The 24,630-nt window shown below is 38.0% G+C and overlaps 1 protein-coding gene across 1 annotated transcript in view; it reads left to right on the top strand.

Moving 5' to 3' along the window:
* The window catches only part of DLD (dihydrolipoamide dehydrogenase), a 40,588-nt gene that overhangs the window by 9,564 nt on the left and 6,394 nt on the right, over window positions 1–24,630 (top strand). Inside the window, exons 3-8 of the mRNA XM_028094517.2 lie at window positions 10,056–10,135; window positions 10,611–10,679; window positions 11,246–11,315; window positions 12,721–12,821; window positions 13,974–14,117; window positions 14,517–14,618. Coding sequence (XP_027950318.1) covers window positions 10,056–10,135; window positions 10,611–10,679; window positions 11,246–11,315; window positions 12,721–12,821; window positions 13,974–14,117; window positions 14,517–14,618 — 566 coding nt within the window. The remainder of the gene's footprint in view (window positions 1–10,055; window positions 10,136–10,610; window positions 10,680–11,245; window positions 11,316–12,720; window positions 12,822–13,973; window positions 14,118–14,516; window positions 14,619–24,630) is intronic.

Below are 24,630 nucleotides of genomic sequence, written 5' to 3'. Positions count from 1 at the left end.
TTAGGTTATATGTTCCATTTCTTTGAAAAAAGTGGATGGTATTTTGATAGGGATAGCATTAAATGTGTAGATTGCTCTAGGTAGCATTGACATCTTCACAATATTTGTTCTTCCAATCCATGAGCATGGAACGTTTTTCCATTTCTTTGTGTCTTCCTCAATTTCTTTCATGAGTATTTTATAGTTTTCTGAGTACAGATCGTTTGCCTCTTTGGTTAGATTTATTCCTAGGTATCTTATGGCTTTGGGTGCAATTGTAAATGGGGTCGACTCCTTGATTTCTCTTTCTTCTGTCTTGTTGTTGGTGTATAGGAAGGCCACTGATTTCTGTGCATTGATTTTTATATCCTGCCACTTGACTGAATTCCTGTATGAGTTCTAGCAGTTTTGGGGTGGAGTCTTTTGGGTTTTCCACATAAAGTATCCTATCATCTGCAAAGAGTGAGAGTTTGACTTCTTTGCCGATTTGGATGCCTTTTATTTCTTTTTATTGTCAGATTGCTGTGGCTAGGACCTCTAACACTATGTTGAATAGCAGTGGTGATAGTGGACATCCCTGCCGTGTTCCTGACCTTAGGGGGAAAGCTCTCAGTTTTTCCGCATTGAGAATGATATTCGCTGTGGGCTTTTCATAGATGGCTTTTATGACATTGAGGTATGTACTCTCTATCCCTATACTCTGAAGAGTTTTGATCAAGAAAGGGTGCTGTACTTTGTCAAATGCTTTTTCTGCATCAATTGAGAGGATCATATGGTTCTTGTTCTTTCTTTTGTTAATGTTTTATATCACATTGATTTGCAGATGTTGAACCAACCTTGTAGCCCAGGGATAAATCCCACTTGGTTGTGGTGAATAATCCTTTTAATGTACTGTTGGATCCTTTTGGCTAGTATTTTGGTGAGAATTTTTGCATCCATGTTCATCAAGGATATTGGTCTGTAATTCTCCTTTTTAATGGGATCTTTGTCTGGTTTTGGGATCAAGGTAATGGTGGCCTCATAAAACAAGTTTGGAAGTTTTCCTTCCATTTCTATTCTTTGGAACAGTTTCAGAAGAATAGGTATTAATTTTTCTTTAAATGTTTGGTAGAATTCCCCTGGGAAGCCATCTGGCCCTGGGCTTTTGTTTGTTGGGAGATTGTTGATGACTGCTTCAATTTCCTTAGTGGTTATAGGTCTGTTCAGGTTTTCTATTTCTTCCTGGTTCAGTTTCGGTAGTTGATACATCTCTAGGAATGCATCCATTTCTTCCAGGTTATCTAATTTGCTGGCATATAGTTGCTCATAATATGTTCTTATAATTGTTTGTATTTCTTTGGTGTTGGTTTTGATCTCTCATTCATGACTTTACTTGGGTCCTTTCTCTTGGTAAGTCTGGCCAGGGGTTTATCAATCTTGTTAATTCTTTCAAAGAACCAGCTCCTGGTTTCATTGATCTCTTCTACTGTTCTTTTGGTTTCTATTTCATTGATTTCTGCTCTGATCTTTACTATTTCTCTTCTCCTGCTGGGTTTAGGCTTTATTTGCTGTTCTTTCTCCAGCTCCTTTAGGTGTAGGGTTAGATTGTGTATTTGAGACCTTTCTTGTTTCTTGAGAAAGGCTTGTATTGCTATATACTTTCCTCTCAGGACTGCCTTTGCTGTATCCCAAAGATTTTGAACAGTTGTGTTTTCATTTTCATTGGTTTCCATGAATTTTTTTAATTCTTCTTTAATTTCCTGGTTGACCCATTCATTCTTTAGTAGGATGCTCTTTAGCCTCCATGTATTTGAGTTCTTTCCGACTTTCCTCTTGTGATTGAGTTCTAGTTTCAAAGCATTGTGGTCTGAAAACATGCAGGGAATAATCCCAATCTTTTGGTACCGGTTGAGACCTGATTTGTGACCTAGGATGTGATCAATTCTGGAGAATGTTCCATGGGCACTAGAGAAGAATGTGTATTCCATTGCTTTGGGATGGAATGTTCTGAATATGTCTGTGAAGTCCATTTGGTCCAGTATGTCATTTAGAGTCTTTATTTCCTTGTTGATCTTTTGCTTAGATGATCTGTCCATTTCGGTGAGGGGGGGTGTTAAAGTCCCCCACTATTATTGTATTGTTGTCAATGTATTTCTTCACTTTTGTTATTAATTGCCTTATATAATTGGCTGCTCCCATTTTAGGGGCATAGATATTTACAATTGTGAGATCTTCTTGTTGGATAGACCCTTTAAGTAGGATATAGTGTCCTTTCTCATCTCTTATTATAGTCTTTGTTTTAAAATCTAATTTGTCTGATATAAGGATTGCCCCCCCCCCCCAGCTTTCTTTTTGTGTCCATTAGCATGGTAAATGGTTTTCCACCCCCTCAGTTTCAATCTGGAGGTATCTTTGGGTCTAAAATGAGTCTCTTGCAGACAGCATTATCTATGGGTCTTGTTTTTTTATCCAATCTGATACCCTGTGTCTTTTGATTGGGGCATTGAGCCCATTTACATTCAGGGTAACTACTGAAAGAGATGAATTTAGCGCAATTTTATTGCCTGTAAGGTGAATGTTATTGTATATTGTCTGTGTTCCTTTCTGATCTATGCTGCTTTTAGGCTCTCTCTTTGCTTAGAGGACCCCTTTCAATATTTCTTGTAGGGCTGGTTTCGCGTTTGCAAATTCCTTTAGTTTTTGTTTGTTCTGGAAGCTTTTTATCTCTCCTTCTATTTTCAGTGACAGCCTAGCTGGATATAGTATTCTTGGCTGCATATTTTTCTCGTTTAGTGCTCTGAAGATATCATGCCAGTCCTTTCTGTCCTGCCAGGTCTCTGGATAGGTCTGCTGCCAATCTAATGTTTCTACCGTTGTAGGTTACATATCTCTTCTTCCAAGCTGCTTTCAGGATTTTCTCTTTGTCTCTGAGACTCGTAAGTTTTACTATTAGATATGGGGGTGTTGACCTATTTTTATTGATTTTGAGAGGGGTTCTCTGTGCCTCCTGGATTTTGATGCCTGTTTCCTTCCCCAAATTAGGGAAGTTCTCTGCTATAATTTGCTTCAGTATACCTTCTGCCCCCCTCTCTCTTTCTTCTTCTGGGATCCCAATTTTTCTAATGTTTCATCTTATGGTATCGCTTATCTCTCGAATTCTGCCCTCGTGATCCAGTAGTTGTTTATCTTTCTTTTTTTCACCTTCTTTATTTTCCATCATTTGGTCTTGTATCACTAATTCTCTCTTCTGCCTCATTTATCCTAGCAGTTAGAGCCTCCATTTTTTATTGCACCTCATTAATAGCCTTTTTGATTTCAACTTGGTTAGATTTTAGTTCTTTTATTTCTCCAGAAAGGGTTTCTCTAATATCTTCCACGCTTTTTTCAAGCCCAGCCAGTATCTTTAAAATCGTCATTGTGAACTCTAGTTCCGACATCTTACTAATGTCCCTATTGATTAGGTCCCTGGCAGTCGGTACTGCGTCTTGTTCTTTTTGTTGAGGTGATTTTTTCCATCTTGTCATCTTGTCCAGAGGAGAATAGATGAATGAGAGAACAAAATGCTAATGGTAACAACGACCCCAGAAAATATACACTAAACAAATCAGAAAAGACCTGAAACCGGGGGGAAAAAAAGGGAAAGAAAAAAAAAAAGGAAAAAAAGATAAAAAACAGAATATGATCAGCTATGATCAGGCTGGTGCATAGATCAGTGCCACACACTCGATTTTGGGTGTATTTTGGTCTCTTAGAAGAAAGTGCTTCCCAAAATTTTAAAGAAAGGAAAACTTATATATGTAGAAAAATAAGGGTAAATACGATGAAGGGATGGAATATGACTGTAAAGATGGAAATTATAAAAGATTTTTATAAAAGGAATTGATAAGTTGAAAAAAGAAGAGGATTTTTTTAAAAAAAGGGAGAAACTGTGATCAGGCAGGAGACTAGAACAAAGCCATACACTAGAGATTTAGGGTATATTTTGGTCTGTTAGAAGAAACTGTATCCCAAAATTTTAAAGAGAGAACAACTTATATATATATATATACCAAAAATAAGGTTAACTACTATGAAGGGATAGACTATGACTCTAAAAATGAAGAATAAAAAAGATTTTTTTAAAAAAGGGATTGATAAGATTTTGGTTGAAAAGGGAAAAAGAAAAATTAAAAAAATTAACTTTGAAAGACTAAACAATCATGGGGAAAAAGCCATGAATTCTATGTGCAGTATTCCCCTAGTGCTGGAGTTTGCGCGTTCTCACTGATCGGTAAACTTCGTCTTGGTGGGCTGTTCCTGCTGATCTTCTGGGGGAGGGGCCTGTTGCCGTGGTTCCCAGATGTCTTTGGCTGAGGCAGAATTGCCCCGCCCTTGTCGGTGGGGGCTAAGTAATCTGCTCAGGTTTGCCCTCAGGAGCTTTTTGTTCCCTGCAAGCTTTCGGTACAGCTTTGGAGGATGAGAGTGAAAATGACGGCTTCCCAATCTCCACCCCGGAGGAGCCGAGAACTCGGGGACCTGCTCCTCAGCCCCCAGAAAAAAGCAGTCAGTCACTCCCGTCTCCCTTGTCTCTGGCCGCACTCCGTGCTCACCTGGCCGGTGACCGAGCGTTTCTATCTCTGGCACCCGACCCCGTGTGGAGTCTCCAAACCCAGCAGATCCCTGCGGTGCGCTCCCGCGCCGCTCCTCCCCGGGGCAGGAAAGGGAGTGTCCCCGGATCTGCCGCTTGTTGGGTCCCTGCTGGAAGAGCCAGTGGCCCGATTGTGCTGCGGATCACAGTCTGTGGCAACCCCGAACTGAGAACCTACTCCTCCGTTCTGTCTCTGCAGCCGGGTTCCCTGCTCTGATACCCCCGGAGCTCTGCTGCACTCAGGCACCCCCGGTCTTCCTGTGACCCCGAGGGTCCTCAGACCACACTGTCCTGTGAGGGTTCCACCCCCCCGTCTTAGCCGCTGGAGCAATGCCCCTCAGCGGAGCAGACTTTTTTTTTTTTTTAACTTTTTTATTGTTATGTTAATCACCATATATTACATAATTTGTTTTGGTGTAGTGTTCCATGATTCATTGTTTGTTCATAACACCCAGTGCTCCATGCAGAATGTGCCCTCTTTAATACCCATCACCAGGCTAACACATCCCCCTACCCTCCTCCCCTCTAGAAACCTCAGTTTGTTTTTCAGAGTCCATCATCTCTCCTGGTTCATCTCCCCCTCTGACTTACTCCCCTTCATTCTTCCTCTCCTGCTATCTTCTTCTTTTTCTTTTTTCTTAAAATATGTTGCGTTATTTGTTTCAGAAGTACAGATCTGTGATTCAACAGTCTTGCACAATTCACAGTGCTCACCGTAGCACATATCTTCCCCAATGTCTATCACCCAGCCACCCCATCCCTCCCACCCCCGACCACTCCAGCAACCCTCAGTTTGTTCCTGAGATTAAGAATTCCTCATATCAGTGAGGTCATATGATACATGTCTTTCTCTGATTGACTTATTTCACTCAGCATAACACCCTCCAGTTCCATCCATGTCGTTGCAAATGGCAAGATCTCATTCCTTTTAATGGCTGCATAATATTCCATTGTATATATATACCACATCTTCTTTATCCATTCATCTGTCGATGGACATCTTGGCTCTTTCCACAGTTTGGCTATTGTGGACATTGCTGGGAGCAGACTTCTAAAAGTTCCGATTCTGTGCTCCGCTGCTCTATCACTTGCCATAGCGGCCGATGGAGGCCCCCTCTCCCGCCGTCTATCCTCCCGAATATCACCTCCCAATTCACTTCTCCACACATCCTACCTTCCAGGTGGTCGCTTTTCTCTTCAGAGTTGCTGCTATTCTTTTCTTTGATCTCCTGTTGAGTTCGTAGGTGTTCAGAATGGTTTGATCCGTATCTAGCTGAATTCCTGGGACCAGATGAAATTTAGGTCTCCTACTCCTCTGCCGTCTTGCTCCTTCAAAGATATCTCTTTTCTTATTCCTTTTATTATTTTTTAAAAATAAGCTTGATTTATCTGTATTTTGATACGTGCCTGTTTTCCCTAACTATGTCAGGTTATTGAAGGCAGTGATTTCCACAAAAGGTAGGTATTCACAAATATTTGTTATTTTCATTATGATAATGAAGGAGCTTCTTGTCATTTTATTTATTTATTTTTTAAAGATTTTATTTATTTATTTGAGAGAGAGAATGAGAGAGAGAGAGAGCATGAGAGGCGGGAGGGTCAGAGGGAGAAGCAGACTCCCCGCTGAGCAGGGAGCCCGATGCGGGACTCGATCCCGGGACTCCGGGATCATGACCTGAGCCGAAGGCAGTCGCTTAACCAACTGAGCCACCCAGGCGCCCACTTCTTGTCATTTTAGTTGGAGTTCCTGATTGCCCTGGAGATTATGGGACCATCTGAGTGTTGTTTTTTTTTTTTAAGATTTTATTTATTTGAGAGAGAGAGAGAGAGAATGAGAGCACGAGAGGGAAGAGGGTCAGAGGGAGAAGCAGACTCCGTGCTGAGCAGGGAGCTTGATGTGGGACTCGATTCTGGGACTCCAGGATCATGACCTGAGCCGAAGGCAATCGCTTAACCAACTGAGCCACCCAGGCGCCCCATCTGAGTGTTTTTGATGGCATTAGAACAGAAAGGTATTGGAGCAAAGGCTTCTGAATATAAGGAACCTGCTTTGAAACCTGGCTACATCATTTACTAGTTGGTCAGCTTAATGCAGGTTATTTAGTTACTCTTAGACTTATTTTCTGTCAAACAGAGGTATAATAATTGTGTCATAGAGAAGTAGGGAGGCTTAAATAAGACAACATGAAACATTTAGCTCACTGCCTGGTACAGAGTAAGTTACCCATATGGTAGATATTATCTCAGACTTGACTTCTTAGTATACATCTTGCAATTTGTTGATGACTGTAATTGACTTGTAACTTGACACCTGATTTCAGTGGTAGCCGTAATAACATGGTATGCTTATTTTCCTCACAATGTTATGATAAGTAACATTTGTAGAATACTTTTTCCTGCTTTTTCTCCTTCAGTTCATTTCCTGGTATTAACTGCCATGTCTGTTGAAGTCAATCACCCCTAATTGGACACAGCATTTTTTTTAAAGTATGGACCTGATAGCTTTCTCCGGATAGTTCACTGCCTACTAAAATGCAGATTGCTATCCAAATGTCTTCTGTCATATTTCTAACTTAGTCATCTTTCTCTCATGATACCAGTTTATGTATCCTGTTCAGTTTTTCTTTCTCACTCTGAAAGGCTAATGCTAATTTTGTAAAATTTTCCATCAAGTATTCCTTGATCTGTTTCATTGAACTATTTGTCTGTATCCTGATTTTCACTTGCATGCAGCTTTTGGTACAGGTGAGAGCCAACTGGTTGGTTTTTCCAATATTTTATTATGAAAAATTGGAAACATTTAGAAAAGTTCTAAGAATTTTACAGTGAACACTCAGATTCTTCCACTAACATTTTACTGTACTTAAGTTATCACAGATCTGTTCATCCGTGTATCCATCAGTCCACCTTTTTTGATACATTTCCAAGTATATTGGAGATACCCCTAAGTGCTGGCTTGCTTTTGAATGTTTGTTACAGAATCACACCCTCCTGTATATTCGGCTGATTGGTCTTTAGATAAACACTTTACCTTTTTCCCTTCTTTTTTTGTGCTCCGAAGCATGTTAGTGGTGTTCTGATGGAATGGTACATCTAATATCTGCAGTGAGAGGTGAATAGTCCTGAATTTCTGCTATTTTGTATAGTTAAGGAAAAAAAAAATCTAAGATCACATTGGGAAATGAAACTCAACATTTTTGGCTTTTCTGTATTTAAATTTACTGAATAAACATTTTAATTCAAAAAAAATTGTGTAACTTGTGTTTCATTACTGTGCATTAAAAATTAGAACCCAAATTTAGGCCATCATTTGGTTCAAAACTTGAAAGTAGATATACATTTTATTATATGCTCAATTCTGAACATGAATCAGGGAACCAAGCAGTGTAGCCAAAGAGCACAAATGTATCAGTGAAAATTGGAGCAATACTTTTTTCATGTATTGGACCAGCTATAATTTTTTTTCATGTACTGAGTAATCCTAATTATCATCTGATATAACCAAAGAGAATCACTCCTTTTATTTATTCAGGAGGAAGAATTCTTAGATTTTGTCAGTTGGATAACTTCTTATTAGATAACATCCTACGCTGAGGTTCTGTGATTCTTTTCAGGCCAGCAAAGATTTTTTGATGATACTAGCACTGCTCTGTTGGGGACGGGGTGACCAGAAATTAAAATTGCCATCTTCATAGGTCAGAATATAGCTACCATATAGCAAATACTTATGTATGTTCCAGGTACTATGCTAAGCTATTTATATATGCTATTTTATTCTGTATTGCCACCCTATGAAGGAGGGTTTTTTTGTGGTCTTTATTTTGCAGATAGGGCAACTGAAAGTAAAATTGGTTAAACTACTCTCCTCAGATCAGATAGCTAGTAATTACAACACTTGATTATTGCTCTCAGGGTTTTAGTTTATGATAGTTTAAATTTGAGAATAGGATACTGTTGAATAATGGAATGACCACTGGAAGTAAAGACAAAAGCTTAAATTTTGTCTCTGCTACTCCCTTGCTAGGTGACCTTGGACAAGTTAATTGGCCTCTTTGAACCTAGGTTTCTTATCTGTGAAATGTCAGTTAGAAGGCATTCCTCCTCCTAGGAAGTTCCAAGAATCAAACAGGATAATAGATGTGAAAATGCATCGCAAACTGCTAAATGCTTGGGGTTGTAAGGACAGTGGGGGGGGAGGAGATGGAAGGGAGACTGTCTTCTAACTCTTAAGGCTTTATTTGAAGTTGGCTTGAGAACAATGGGAATAATTGGACTTTTCCATTTATGTTATAATTATTACATTACATAATTATTACATTCCTAAGGTTGCTGATTCAAAGTTCAGTTTAAATTTTGTATCTTTATATGGTGACTATCCAGAATAGTTCATTTACTGTTCTGGTTAGCCCGTTATCATAAACTATACAAAATTTATCAGGATTCAAATAAAGTTCAAAACATGTTTACCATCTATTACAGGGAAGCTGATTTTTCTCTCTATCTCAGAAGTGCCTGAAAGGGGTGTAATCAGTCTTAAATTTATTGGTAGTACTAAGTTATTATACAGATAATTGTCTTACTTAATCCTAACATTAAATAAATCATTTAAGGCAATGTTATTGTTCCTTTATGACGGAAAAATTAAGTCCTTTGGTCATGCAACTAATAAATGGCAGAGCTGAGATTTGAAACCAAGTATGTCAGATTCCAAAGCTCTTTCCTGGGGCGCCTAGGTGGCTCAGTTGGTTAAGCGTCTGCCTTTGGCTCAGGTCATGATCCCAGGGTCCTGGGATTGAGCTTCAGCATTGGGCTCCCTGCTCAGCACAGAACCTGCTTCTCCCTCTCCCCCTGCTTGTGTTCTATTGCGCTCTGTCTCTCTCTCAAATAAATAAAATCTTTAAAAAAAAACAAAGCTCTTTTCCCTCATACAGATAGTCTTTCAGTGTCACTAAAAACCTGTCTTGTTATTTTTAAGTAAAACAGTGTGGAATTTAGGAAGGTCAGTGGATACAGTGGATATAGAACTCGGATGTTGGGCACTTGGGTGGCTTAGTCTGTTGAGGGTACAACTCTTGGTTTCGGCTCAGGTCATGGTTGTGAGATCCGATCCCTTCATCAGGCTCTGCACTCGTCAGCGAGTCTACTGAAGATTCTCTCTCCCTCTGCCCCTCCCCCTACTCGCATGCACGTGTGCACGCACTCTCAAATAAATAAATCTTAGAAAAAGAAGAACTGAGTTGTATTTCCATATGCCTTAATGAACAAATAGAAAATGAAATTTAAAAATCTGTGCCATTTTCAGTTATGTCAAAGAATGTCAGGTGCCTAGAAATGAAATAGTACTGTGTAGAAAATGCTGGTTATTTTGTACTTTCTTGGAGGTTTAAAATGTCAGATTTTTTTTTTTTTAATACTGTTTTTGGTCAGTATTAAGCAATTTACTGTTTATATCAATTTGCTTTTATTATAGTTGATGCTGATGTAACAGTGATAGGTTCTGGTCCTGGAGGATATGTCGCTGCTATCAAAGCTGCCCAGTTGGGCTTCAAGGTAAGGTTTAGCCTAAATGAGGTGTTGATACAATTTTATTTGGGAAGAGTTGATCATATTCACAAAATACTTTGCACATTAATAGGAATGGTAAATTTTTGTTTATTCTCTAAATTATATTTAGGCCTGAGACAAATGAAGATGTTGTTCAGTTGCGGTGCTCTCATGAAATAGTGAAATCCATTATTCCCTCCTTCCCCCAATACTTTGTACATTTGGCTTCTAATTCCACTTGGGAGCTACGGTAATAGGACTATGAGCATGAGTTTGATAATGTTAAACAAAAATGTCTCTGAGCATAATTCACTTTGAGTTAGCCCGCATATAGCATTATTTCTGAAATGGTACATTTTAAAGTACTGTCTGTTTCATTCTCAGAAACACGGCTTCAGTAACTTGTTCTGTAGAAGAATTAAGGCAGATGTGGGAATTTTAGTGAATGTCTCCAGTTAAATGATGTTTTCTTTGGTTGTAGACAGTCTGCGTTGAGAAAAATGAAACGCTTGGGGGAACGTGCTTGAATGTTGGTTGCATTCCTTCTAAGGTGAGCATCTGTTTTGTACAGTGCAGTGGTGTTTTTCTTTAGCCACCGATTAGAAGGATGTATTAGGACTAGAACATGAGGCTAGTAGAGTTATTAAAAAAATAAACAGCTATGGTTGATTAAAAACATGTTTTCCTTGGTAAAGCTTAAACAGTGCTGTACCAGTTTGCCATATGTTCCTGAAATTGCTTCTTAGAATACCCAGCCTTTCCATTCAAACAGGCTCTGATGTTCCATTTTTTTCTCTTCTGCTTTCCTTTACCAGTGAAACAGGTAATAGGTAGTAAATTCTTCCCTTAGGTGTTTTATGTATGTAGACATGAAAGCCTTTTTCAATACCTGCCACCCTGAAGAGTATACTTATTCCTTTGATTTTAAAGAAAGTAAAGGTGTTTTGTTTTTCATTCCTGCTTGTTGAACGTTTTTTATGTCATTATTATTTTGCTCAGGTTAATAAAAACAGAAACTGAATTGTTTGTATTATTCCATGCAGGGAGTGTCATTTCTTAAGTGCTTTTTGATTGTATATAGTCTTATTATCAACATTGATCATTTTATCTATTTAGGCTTTATTAAATAACTCTCATTATTACCATATGGCCCATGGAAAAGATTTTGCATCTAGGGGAATTGAAAGTAAGTATATCCTTCATGTTTAGCAGTTTACCAGCCATGCTTGACTTGACTCTTTTGGCTACAGCCTTATGTATGTCTGTCTGAGTGTGTAACATATATTTTATTGAGGAAAGAGTAAAAGAAGATCTTAAAAATGTAGAGAGATTTACTTAAGAGGGCTTAAATCCAGATTTTTACTATGATATCTTCTGTTCCTTTGACAACTTTGGTGTGAAGTCTGCTGTATGTGTGGGAAGAATCAGTTTTAATTTCCCTGAAACCTGGAGATACTGGGGTGGGGAGTTGGCACTGGATTCCTGAGTGCTATGTGCAGAGAAGGAAGGAAGGTAAGTAGGTAGGTAGGTTGGTCTACTTAGTTGTTGGTAGGGGGAAGAACAAAGAAGGGGAGGTGCAGCACAATGTAAAAGGAGGACATTCCATTTTAATTTTGTATATCTTGTCTCCTACCATTCTTTTTGGGCGGTTTTCATTTCATCCTTTCTCAGCAGTTGTTGACAGATACTTCCAGAAGGGTTGGGGTTCTAGGGAGAGCTTAAACATACCAGAGGGTGGGGAGGGGTAATAATTTTTCCTTCATTTGTTTGTAGCAGTAGACTTCTGAAAGAATGGGCTGTTGTAGGCAGTCCAATGGGTATAGAGGTGAACACTATAGCAAATAGATCAAAGTAGATGAAAGGTGGAATGAATGCGTTCTTTCCTTCCTCAGGAAAGAAGAGACAGGGTTAGTCAAGAGAACCTGCATGGTAGGCAAAGCTTCCTGTTGTAGCCCTTTGGCCCCAGGTCAATCCAATCACTCAGGGTCTCTGTTTCCTTATCTCTGAGATACGTGTTGCTTGCATGAGCTGATTGCTGAGATAACCCTTTTCTGAAGTTGTGTTGAGTTGAGCAGCTTTATCTTGTTATACTGTAGCTTCAGAGTTCTGAGTTAAATGAGTGATTAAATCCAGTTTATTAAACTCTTTTATATTACATTTTTACATTTAAAGTTTTCAGATGATTATTTTTATTAGTTTTTGTTTCATGAAATAGTTGTTTCTTTTTACTTAAAATTTCAGGTGATGTTTTACTTTGCCATTTCTATTTAAATCTCATCCAGACCTATCATCATAAGGTGTTTGGAGAATATGTTGCCACAGTGGGATATAATGTCTGTTTTGGACTGAATTTTTCCCAAAGGTGGACTTTTTACAGTGTTTGAATGGTTCTATTTATTGAGATATGATGCTGTTGGTCTTTTTGCCAACTACGATTACTGTATCAGTTACTATACTTAAAAGTTTTAATACTGCCTTTTATACAGTTCTGTAAGCATTAGGCTGAAATTTTCCAGACTTTGATTAGTGAAGAATAGCCTCTTGCTTTAAGAATTTAGCTAAGGACTAAACATTTCTTTAACAAACCACAGTGTCTGAAGTTCGCTTGAATTTGGAGAAGATGATGGAGCAGAAGAGTACAGCAGTAAAAGCTTTAACTGGTGGAATTGCCCACTTATTCAAACAGAATAAGGTCAGTGATTTAACGTGCAGACGTCTGCTTTATTGTACGTACACATTAAACATGCTGATAGAGTGAGTCTTTTTAAAAAAATTTTTTATTGTTATGTTAATCACCATACATTACATCATTAGTTCTTGACGTAGTGTTCCATGATTCATTGTTTGTGCATAACACCCAGTGCTCCATGCAGAATGTGCCCTCTTTAATACCCATCACCAGGCTAACCCATCCCCCCACCCTCCTCCCCTCTAGAAACCTCAGTTTATTTTTCAGAGTCCATCATCTCTCATGGTTCATCTCCCCCTCCAACTTACTCCCCTTCATTCTTCCCCTCCTATCTTCTTTTTCTTTCTTCTTAACATACGTTGCATTATTTGTTTCAGAAGTACAGATCTGTGATTCAACAGTCTTGCACAATTCACAGCGCTCACCATAGCACATACCCTCCCCGATGTCTATCACCCAGCCACCCCATCCTTCCCACCCCCCACCACTCCAGCAACACTCGGTTTGTTTCCTGAGATTAAGAATTCCTCATATGAGTGAGGTCATATGATACATGTCTTTCTCTGATTGACTTATTTCACTCAGCATAACACCCTCCAGTTCCATCCACGTCGTTGCAAATGGCAAGATCTCATTCCTTTTGATGGCTGCATAATATTCCATTGTGTATATATACCACATCTTCTTTATCCATTCATCTGTCGATGGACATCTTGGCTCTTTCCACAGTTTGGCTATTGTGGACATTGCTGCTATAAACATTGGGGTGCACGTACCCCTTGGGATCCCTACATTTGTATCTTTGGGGTAAATACCCAGTAATGCAATGGCTGGATTGTATGGTAGCTCTGATAGAGTGATTCTGTTAAAACTTGGCTGCTGGGTTTTGTTTTGTTTTGTTTTGTTTTGTTTTTGTTTTATTGTTTTGTTTTTTCTGGGGGTATTTATTTAATTAAAAATTGTATGCTAACCTGAAATAGATTCTCTGACATATAGAACAATTTTTTGCTGCTCCATGTGTAGCCTTACTAAGTGAGGAAGCATTTTGTATTGGATGTGTTATTTAATAGAGTATTTTTTTCCTATTAATCATGTTTTTTTAAATCATGAAAATCATTTTAAACTTTGTAAATCTATAAACATTCTTTTATAAAGGTTGTCCATGTAAATGGATATGGAAAGATAACTGGCAAAAATCAGGTCACCGCTACGAAAGCTGATGGCAGCACTCAAGTTATTGATACAAAGAATATTCTTATAGCTACAGGCTCAGAAGTTACTCCTTTTCCTGGAATCACGGTATGCTTTTTATGACTAGTGCAACCTCCCTTCAGAAACTACTTTGTTCATGCTGTTTATGAACTTTGAGAAATGTCTAACTGAAATACTATATGTTGACAGTCATTCAGCTTTGGGAAGCTGACTGTCTTTATTCTGCAGTGATTTTGACCAGGAATAGAACACTTTATATTAAGATGGACTTGAATTCATGATGGTTCAAACTGACCATTTTGTTTTAAAATGCCAAATGATGGAAGTTTTAAGTGAGCATTTTTAATGGGATTTGATAAAATTGAGTCTATGGATAGAAGTCATAGATACCTCAAAACAAATAAATGTCTTAGTATTTTTTGTGAGGTCAGTTTATAAAACAGTAGGTTTTTCCAAATAATTTTGATTGTATATATTTTATTACAGATTGATGAAGATGCAATAGTGTCATCTACAGGTGCTTTATCCTTAAAAAAAGTTCCAGAAAAGATGGTTGTCATTGGTGCAGGAGTAATAGGTGTAGAATTGGTAAGTAATGCTTTTTCTTCTCTTATTGCCTTCACGGAGTTGGAAGGGACTTCGTGGTCCCCTGTTTGATTCTTTGTACAGCCTTGCAAGCAGAGCAACATGGAGTTTGCTTAAACACTTGAGTCATAAAGAGTTTTCAAGACAATTTATTTATGTAATCATTGGTCATTAGGACATTCTCTTTTATTTTGAAATCTGCTTCCCTGTGTCTGCCACCCTTCTGGTTCCCTAGAGCTGAATTGATTTTTTTTAAAGTCTGACGGCCCTTCAGATACTCAAATCTGACTGCCCATCAGTCCTTCAGGAGATAGTTCTCATTCTGAACAAACTGCATTTTAGATAAAGCTTCTGTGGCTCTTCCCCCTCTCTCAGTCCTCACCTTGATTCCTCTTACGTTTTGTCAGACTGCTTGCAACTCTCTGACTACCTTGCCATTTCATGCTTTCTGCCTACCTTGTTCTCCCTTCCTGTCCGTCAGGCGACTTTCCTGTATGACCAGTGACCTCTCCTTTTTTTTTTTCCCAAAGAAGTTTGTTTGTTTATTTATTTATGAGAGAGAAAGAGAGCAGTCGGGGGGATGGAGAGGGACAAGCAGACTGCACTGGGCACGGAGCCCAATGTGGGGCTCGATCTCAGAACCCTGACATCTTGACATGAGCTGAAATCAGGAGTCAGATGCCCAACCGACTGAGCCACCCAAGGTGCCCTAGTCCTTAGGACCCTCTGTGTTTTTGCTCCCTCCATTTCCTGTCTTGACTACTTTCCTGATCTGCTTAGATTCCATAGTCCATCACTGTAGCTGCTCTTCTTGAGTCCCTTACCTCCTTGTTCCATCATCATACCTACTTGACAAAACTGTAGTCCTGATTAAATTTAGTGAGTGAGTCTACTCACTCACTCTCTCTCTTTTTTTTAAATGAAGTATAGTTGACATAATAGTGTTATATTAGTTTCAGGTATACAGCGTGGTGATGCCGTAACTCTATATATTAGGCTGTGCTCACCACAAATGCAGCTGCGATCTGTCACTATATAACACTGTTAAAATACTGTTGACTATATTATTTCCTATGCTGTACCATTTATCCCCATGACTTACTCATTTTGTAAGTGGAAGCCTCTACCTCCCACTCCCTTTGACCCGTTTTGCCAACTCTCCCACTCCCCTCTACTCTGGCAACCACCAGTTTATTCTGTATATTTACAGGTTTGTTTCTGCTTTTTTTGTTCAGTTGTTTGTTTGTTTTTTTTTTTTTTTTAGATTCCACATATAAGTGAAATCATACGGTATTTGTTTCTCTCTGATTTATTTCACTTAGCATAATACCCTCTATGTCCATCCATGTTGTTACAGGTCGGAAAAACCCATTCTTTTTTATGGCTGAATAATATTCCATTGTGTATAAAAGTACATCTTCATCCATTTATCAGAGGACACTTGGGTTGCTTCCATATCTAGGCTATAGTGAATATGCTGCACTAAACATAGGGGTGCATATATATATCTTTTCGAATTAGTGTTTTCCTTTTCTTTGGGTAAATACTCAGTAGCAGATTACTGGATCGTATGGTATTTCTATTTTTAATTTTTTGAGGAACCTCCAAACTGTCTTCCACAGTGGCTGCACCAATTTACATTCCCATCAGCAGTGCATGAGGATTCCTTTTTCTCCACATCTTTGCTAACACTTATTATTTCTCACTTTTCAGTACCCATTCTGACAGGTGTAAGGTGATATCTCATTGTGGTTTTGATTTGCATTTTCCTGATGGCTAGTAATGTTGAGCATTTTTCATGTGTCTGTTGGCCATCTGTATGTCTTTGGAAAAGTGTCTGTTCACGTCCTCTGCCTGGTTTTTAAGTGGATTATTTGTATTTTTGATGTTGAGTTGTGTATGTTCTTTATATATTTTGGATATTAATTCCTTATAGGATATATCATTTGTGAATTTCTTCCTCCATTCAGTAAGTTGCCTTTTTGTTTTTTCATGGTTTCCTTTGCTGTGCAAAAGCTTTTTTATCTTGGTGTAGTCCCAGTTGTTTATTTTGTTTTTGTTTCCTTTGAGGAGACAAATCTAGAAAAATGTTGCTAAGACTTAATGTCGGAGAGATTACTAGCTGTGTTTTCTACTAGGAATTTTATGGTTTCCAGTCTTAACATTAGTTCTTTAGTCTATTTTGAGTTTATTTTTATGTGCAGTGTAAGAAAGTGATCCAGTTTGATTCTTTGGTGTGTGGCTTTCCAGTTTTCCCAACACTATTTATTGAAGAGATTGTCTTTTCCCCATTGCATATCCTTGCTTCCTTTACCATAGATTAATTGACCGTATAAACATAGGTTTATTTCTGGGCTTTCTAGTTTGTCCCATTGATCTGTGTGTCTCTTCTGTGCCATTAATTTACTTTTTTGATTATTATAGTTTTGTAGTATATCTTGAAATCTGTAGTATATCTTGAGGATTATGTTACCTCAACCTTTGTTTCTGTTTCTCAAGATTGTTTTGGCTATTATGGGTCTTTTTTGGTTCCACACAAATTTTAGGATTATTTGTTTTAGTTCTGTGAAAATTACTGTTGGTATTTTGATAGGGATTGCATTCAATCTGTGGATTGCTTTGGGGAGTAAGGACATTTTAACAATATTCTTCTGGTCCGTGAGCATGGTCTGTCATCAGTATTTTAAAACTTTCAGAGTATAGGTCTTTTACCTTCTTGGTTAACTTTATTTCTAGGTATTTTATTCTTTTTGGTGCAATTGTGAATAGAATTGTTTTCTGAATTTCTCTTTCTGCCACTTTGTTATTAGTGTATAGAAATGCAGACACTTGGTGTATATTGATTTTTGTATGCTGCAACTTCACTGAATCCTTTTATTACTTCTGATAGTTTTTTGGTGGAGTCTAGTTTTCTTTGTGTAGTGTCATGTCATCTGCAAATAGTGACAGTTTTACTTCTTTCTTATCAATTTGGATGCCTTTTATTTCTTGTCTGATTTCTGTGGCTAGGATTTCCAATGCTGTGTTGAATAAAGGTGTCTTCATTGTCTTGTTTCAGTCTTAGTGGAAAAGCTCTCCATTTTTTACCCTTGAGTATGATGTTATCTGTGGGTTTGTCATATATGACCTTTATTACGTTGAGGTATGTTCCCTCTAAACTTATTTTGTTGAGAGCTTTTATCATGAACAGATGTTGAATTTTGTCAGATGTTTTTTCTACATCTATTGAGATCATCATATGATTTTTATCCTTCATTTTGTTATTGTGGTATATCACATTGATTTGAGGATATCAAACCATCCCCAGAATAAATCTGATTTCGTTGTGGTGAATCATTCTTCTTATGTATTGTTGAATTTGGTTGCCAAGCATTTGTTTTGGATTTTTGCATCTGTGTTCATAGGCATGTTGTCCTATAGTTTTTTTTTTTTTTTTAAGTGTCTTTGTCTGGTTTGGTTATCAGAGTAATGCTGGTCTTATAGAATGTATTTGGAAGCTTTCCTCCTATTCTGTTTTTTTGGAATAGTTTGAAGAAGATAGGCTTTAACTCTTTTTTAAGTGTTCGGTAGAATTTACCTATAACTCCATCTGGTCCTGGACTTTTTGTTTGTTGGGAGATATTTGTTTTGTTTTTGATTTTCAGAGGAAGAACAATTTATTTCATACCTCAATCTGAGAGTATATTGCCTAGCTTCTGAAGCTTCCTTTTGGTTACAGATTCAGTTTTGTTACTAGTAATTGGTCTGTTCAGGTGTTCTCTTTTCTTCCTGATTTAGTTTTGGAAGATTGTACGTTTCTAGGAATTTAATGGTTTCGTTTCTTCTGTGTTGTCCAGTTTGTTGGCATGTAATTTTTCATTGTTGTCTCTTATAATCCTTTGTAATTCTGTGTGTTGGTTTTTACATCTCTTTCTCATTTCATTTATTTGGGCCCTCTCTTTTTTTCTTGGGTCTGGCTAAAGGTTTGTCAATTTCATTTTTCTTTTCAAAGAAAGCTCTTAGTTTCATTGATTTTTATTATTTTTTAGTCTTTTTTTTTTTTTTAAAGATTTTATTTATTTATTTGAGAGAGAGAGAGAATGAGAGATAGAAAGCACGAGAGGGAAGAGGGTCAGAGGGAGAAGCAGACTCCCCGCTGAGCAGGAAGCCCGATGCGGGACTCGATCCCGGGACTCCAGGATCATGACCTGAGCCGAAGGCAGTCGCTTAACTGACTGAGCCACCCAGGCGCCCTTTTTAGTCTCTTTTATTTCTGCTCTGATTTTTTCCTTTTTACTAACTTTGGGCTTTGCTTTTTTTTTTTCTTTCTAGTTTCTTTTGTAAGGTTGGATTGTTTGAGATTTTTCTTGCTTTTTGGTTGTATTGCTATCAATTTCCATCTTAGAACTGCTTCCTCTGTGAGCCAAAGATTTTGCACCATTGTGTTTTAGTTTTCACTTGTCTCCATGTATTTTTTTTAATTTTCTTTTTGCTTTTTTTGTTGAGCCATTGATTGTTTTGTTTTTTTAAGATTTTATTTATTTGAGAGCGAGAGAGAAGAGATTGAGCACAAGCGGGGGATGGGGCAGAGTAGAGACAGAGAAGCAGACTCCCTTCTGAGCAAGGAGTCCAACACAGGGCTCGGTCCCAGGACCCTGTGATCATGACCCGAGCCAAAGGCAGACACTTAACCGACTGAGCCACCCAAGCGCCCCGAAATACTTCTAAATTTGGTGAGAACTGTTTTGTGGCCTAACATGTGATTTGTCCTGGAGAATGTTCCATGTGCACTTGAAAAGAATGTATTTTGTTGTTTTTGGATCAGATGTTCTATATATATCTGTTAGGTTCATTCAGTTCAATGTCTTGTTCAAAGACACGATTTCTTTACTGATTTTCTCCATTGGTGCAAGTTGGCTATCCCCTACTGTTACTGTCAGTTTCTCCTTTTATGTCTGTTAATATTTGTTTTATGCATTTAGGTCCTCCAATATTGGGTGCGTAGATATTTACAATTGTTATATCCTCTTGTTGGATTGATCCCTTTATCATTATGCAATGCCGTTGTCTCTTGTTACAGTCTTTTTTTTTTTTTTTAAGATTTTATTTATTTGACAGAGAGAGAGACAGCCAGAGAGGGAACACAAGCAGGGGGAGCAGGAGAGGGAGAAGCAGGCTTCCTGCAGAGCAGGGAGCCCGATGCAGGGCTGGATCCCAGGACCCTGGGATCATGACCTGAGCCGAAGGCAGATGCTTGACGACTGAGCCACCCAGGCGCCCCTATTTTTACTTTTTGAATGGGAAAAACAATTTAATCATTTCCAGTGATTTTTGTAAGTAAAGAAATTCCTAACTATTGTATGGTCACTTCATATTTAACATTGTATGACTATTAAAAGCAAACAATTAAATGAGAAAATGCACAGTACAATGGAAATAGCTTGTTACTCAACACATAGAGTAGATCTCAAAAACAAAGACAACACACTCAACCAGGGAGCTTAAAATATCAAATCAAAACCCAAAGAACTAGAAGGAAAAAAAAAATCCTTCAAAAAGACAACTTTCACCTTCCTCGGCCAGTGCTTTACAATGTGAGAAGCACTGATACCTTCCAGCTCCTACAGGTCAGGTCTTCTACATGCAGCAGTAAGAGTTCTGTGGCTGGATTTGCCAAGAAACAGTTCCATCCCCAGAACTTTCTGTATCAGACAGGATCCTTTTTTTTTTTTAATCAAGATACTTTCTATAGAATTCCAAACCAAAAGGTACTGCTTAAGGCATCTTTTTTTTTTTTTATATAACATTTTTCTCTTCTACAGTCTATTTTAAAGTCTGTTTCGTCTCTAATGTAAGTATTGATAACCTGGCTTTTTGTTTGGCTTCTGTTTGCATGAAATATCGTTTTCCATCCTTTCCCTTCCAGTCTACAGGTGTCTTTATGTCTGAAATGATTCTCTTGTAGGCAGCAGATAGATGGGTCTTGTTTTTTTGTCCATTCCATCAAGCCTATATTTTTTGTTGGAGTATTAAGACTACACTTAATTATTGATAGCTATATACTTAGTGCCTTTTTGTTGTTTCCTCATTGTTTTTGTAGTTTTTCTCTGTTTCTTTCTTTTCTTGCTCTTTTTCCTTGTGATTGATGACTTTAGTGTTATGCTTGGCTTTTTCTCTTTATTTTTTGTGTATCAGTTATAGGTTTTTTTTGTGGCTATCATGTGGTTCATATATAACATCTTACGTATATAGCAGTTTGTATTAAGTTGATGGTCACTTAAATTTGAACATCTAAAAGGACTTCGTTTATATTCCCCCACCTTCCATGTTTTATGTACTTGTTACTGTATTTTACATTTTTTAATTGAGTCCCCTTAACTTTTTTTTTTTTTTAATTTATAATTTACTCATTGAAGTGGGCTGGAGCTGGGGGTGCCTTGGCCTTGAGGGGGATGGCTGGAGCTGGTGTGGGCTAGGCCCAAGGCTCACTGAGGCGGCAGGCCATTTAGGGTGCCTGGGCCCTGCTCCTGTCTGCGCTATCAAGGTGGAGAGGGAACGTAATCAATAGCACTTGTTAGCCTCTCCAGGTCTGGAGAGATTTCCAGCAGTTTCCCCACCATTTAGCCTATGCTATAGCATTTCTTCACTATATAGTCATTTGGCTCTTTAAAGGGTTGTGCTTTTTTGCTGTGCCCCAGGGTGGGCATATTTGCTCGTGGCTCCTCAGTGCTGTCCCTCCCTCTTGCAGTTGGTAATGTTGGGGTTCGGGTTCCCACTGTTACCATTGTCTCAGGCTCTCCGCCTGTTCTTTGTGTGGTCCCGCTATCCTTGTACGGAAGCGTTCAGTCATTCCTCAGCTCTTTCAGAGGAATTGCTGTATATGGAGGTGTAGATTCCATCTGTCTGTGGGAGGTGAATTCAGGGTCTTCCTATGCTGCCATCTTGGATATTTCTGGGCTTTTATATCTAAGCGCCTATTAGCATCTCTACTGGTCTCACAGACGCTGAATTCAGTAAATTTGTGACTTAATCTTTTCCTCTCCCTCCTCTCTGTCTCACCCCGAAATAAACAAAACCCAAACCCGTTTCTTTCGTAGTATTTCTCATCTCAGTGTACCACCCTACATCTAGAGGCTTAAGCAGGAAGTGTGGGAATTGTACGTGACTTCTGTCATGTCATCGTGCCTCCTGCTGAGTCCGACAGTGGGTCCTAATGTGATGCTACAAGACACACATCTCACGAATATGGCCTCCTTTTTACACACATCTGCTTAGATCCCAGTTCAGGCCAGTGTCATTTCTTACCCTAAGTCTCTGACTTTTTTCATCTTTTTCTAATCTCATCTCCCCAGAGTGGCTGAAGTCCTCTCCTATAACAAGAATGTAATCCTGTCCCTTCCCTGCTAAAAATCCTTCAGTAACTAGTGGATAAATTCAAAATCTTCAATGTTGCTGAAAGGCCAGCATGATGTGGCCCTGGCTCAAAATCTCCAGCCTCATTTCTAGCCCTTCTCCCTCTCAAACTATGTTCCAGGTACAGCGAAATACCAGTTGTTTAGAGAATACGTTGTTTCTCTTATCTGTAGGCCTTCTGTTTGGAACATACTTCCCTCTCCCAGTCTCTGCTCTCAGGGCCTTCCCTGACAACCCTTAGGTACTCTTGCTGAGTGTCCCATTGCACCTGTACTTGCTACAGTATTTATCTCACTTTACTGATCTTTCTTGTTCACTTGTCTCTCTTTCATTAAATCATCCACTGCCTGAGGTCAGAGGTCATGGCTCTTTCATCGACTGTGCATCTTTAATGCATAGCATGGTGGCTGATATATAACAGGTAGTCACGTGTTAGCTTTTATTATTACTGCCGAGTAAACATGTGTTAATACCTTTCAGAAGTCAGCTTAGAAGTTACTTTTTTAGCCCAGACTTCTTTTTTTCTGAGAAGGTACAAGTCTTTCTTTGAGTCTTGAGTATATGTCTGCATCTTTGTATCGCCTGCTGATTAACAGTATATTGCATTTGTTTATGTCTGCCTTTCCTACAGGACCATAAACTCCTTGAAGGCAAGAACTGAGTGTCATTCGTATTCAAATCTCTGTTGCTTTCCTTAATGCTGCTTACACAGGGCTTGTAGATCCCGGATCGTTACTTTGTTGTCATCCTTCTGATCTGGGTCTCCTCTATCAGGATCACTTGGAAATGGTGTTCAGAACTAAGCATGATACTCTGGATAATTGAGAGAACTTGTTTTTGATATGTAATCTACTTCGTTTAATATAATTCTTTAGGATCAATTTAATTATTTTTTCTTTTTCAAAGCACGTATCGAGTTTATAGTCAGTTGAAAAATTCACATCTTTTGCTTGAGGAATTTTGAGTTTTTAAGCCTAAATATAAATAAACCTAAATAAAGGATTTTGAACCTTTATCCTTGGTTTAATCTGATGCTCACTTATGCCTGTTATTCCAGTCTTTTTCTTTGTCTCGATTCGGTCATCCTTACACTTAACTGCTTTTTCTTGCCATGTGTAATTCACAAATCTGGAAAGCATGTTAACTAAGCCATGTGGCCTATCATCTGATCTTATCTAAATCGATTTATGAAACTGTCTCTGGTGTCCTTCACAGCAGTATGAAGTATTGAAAGCCATCTGACTCTACAGTCTTTAACCTGTTTATAAAATGCATTTGAATCTCCACTGATGCATCACATCTAAGGGTTGTGAAATTTTCTTTTTTTTTTTTTTGAAGACTTTGCTGATAATAAAAATATCCTACATTATTGTCCAGTCCAGAAAAGATCAGTTTACATGACTTGCTTGGAATACTTGTGATAGTATCTAATAATTACCAAACCAGCTGTTTAAATCATCTCTTCTATTATTTAGCAGGGATTGACCTCTGTTCCATGTTTCAAAATCTGTTTTCCAGAATCTGTTCTTCTCACTTTTGAAAATTTTAGGCAATGTATTTATTGTCTGTCTGGCTCCATTTGACAGTTCCCTTATGCTAATTAAGTTCCCAGAATTCACTGACTGACAGTGTCTCTGTCATCAAATTATGATCGAATTTGTTTGGAGAGTTAACTTATCAAAAATGACTAGTTTTCTTATCTTCGTATTTCCTCCATTCATTCCACTTTGAAAGTTGTTCTCATGGGTGGATAAAATGAGCAAGAAAAAGGAATAACATAGATTTACTTTCTTCTGTTGGTAAGTATAATAATAACCTGAAGAAATAATTCTCCTTCTTTCATTTCAGCACTTTTGCCTTAGGGTATTTTTATAAGCATTGGGTCATTTTAAACATTTTAATATTTTAGGTGTCTCTTCCTATATTGAATGTTTTTACAAATGTCTTTTTTAAAAATTTAAACTTATTAGAGATAACTTACCAGGTAGTCATACTTCTCTCTTAAATTTCTCATAAAGATTATTCATGTGACTTTATTTTTTCATAGTTTACCTTTTTCTGTTCCAGTTTAATATAGTGCTTAAAGAATATAGGTTTTAGAATCAGGTTTCAAATTTGAATTTCAGCTCTGCTTCTTAATGATTTATGTGCTTATTGTTAAATGAATGAGCTTCTCTGAACTAGTTGATTCATCATAAAAGTCCCCGTTTTAATAAGAGTAACTGTCTTCTAGGATTATTGTTGGGATTTAGTAAGGTAATATATATAAAACACTTAACCCAGTGTCTGGCAGCTAATAAGCTCTAACACAGTGCCTGACGTCTAATATCTGGTAGATACTATTAGAGTTTTCCTATTTTTTAGGATTTTGAAATCCGTTTTCCTAAAGAGTAAGGCATTTGTCCAGCTCTCTGTGCTCATTATTCCCTCCTTTGAATTCAAGTTGATGCTTCTTACCATTTCCCACTTTCTTACTTTCTCTTTTTGTTGTTGTTGAAAATGTGATTTTGTTCTTTTTTGTGGCTGAATAATATTCCTGGGTATGTATACCACATGTTCTTTTTTTACTCTTATTTTTTGTTGAAGTATAGTTGAATATATTATTAGTTTCAGGCATACAATT

Source organism: Eumetopias jubatus, unplaced genomic scaffold (genome assembly GCF_037043125.1).
Source record: "Eumetopias jubatus isolate StellerSeaLion01/CBP00866 unplaced genomic scaffold, mEumJub1_p1.0 scaffold_14, whole genome shotgun sequence".
Taxonomy (NCBI): Eukaryota; Metazoa; Chordata; class Mammalia; order Carnivora; family Otariidae; genus Eumetopias; species Eumetopias jubatus.
Note: the sequence above shows the minus strand (reverse complement) of the source record. Positions and strands in the feature narration are given on the sequence as shown.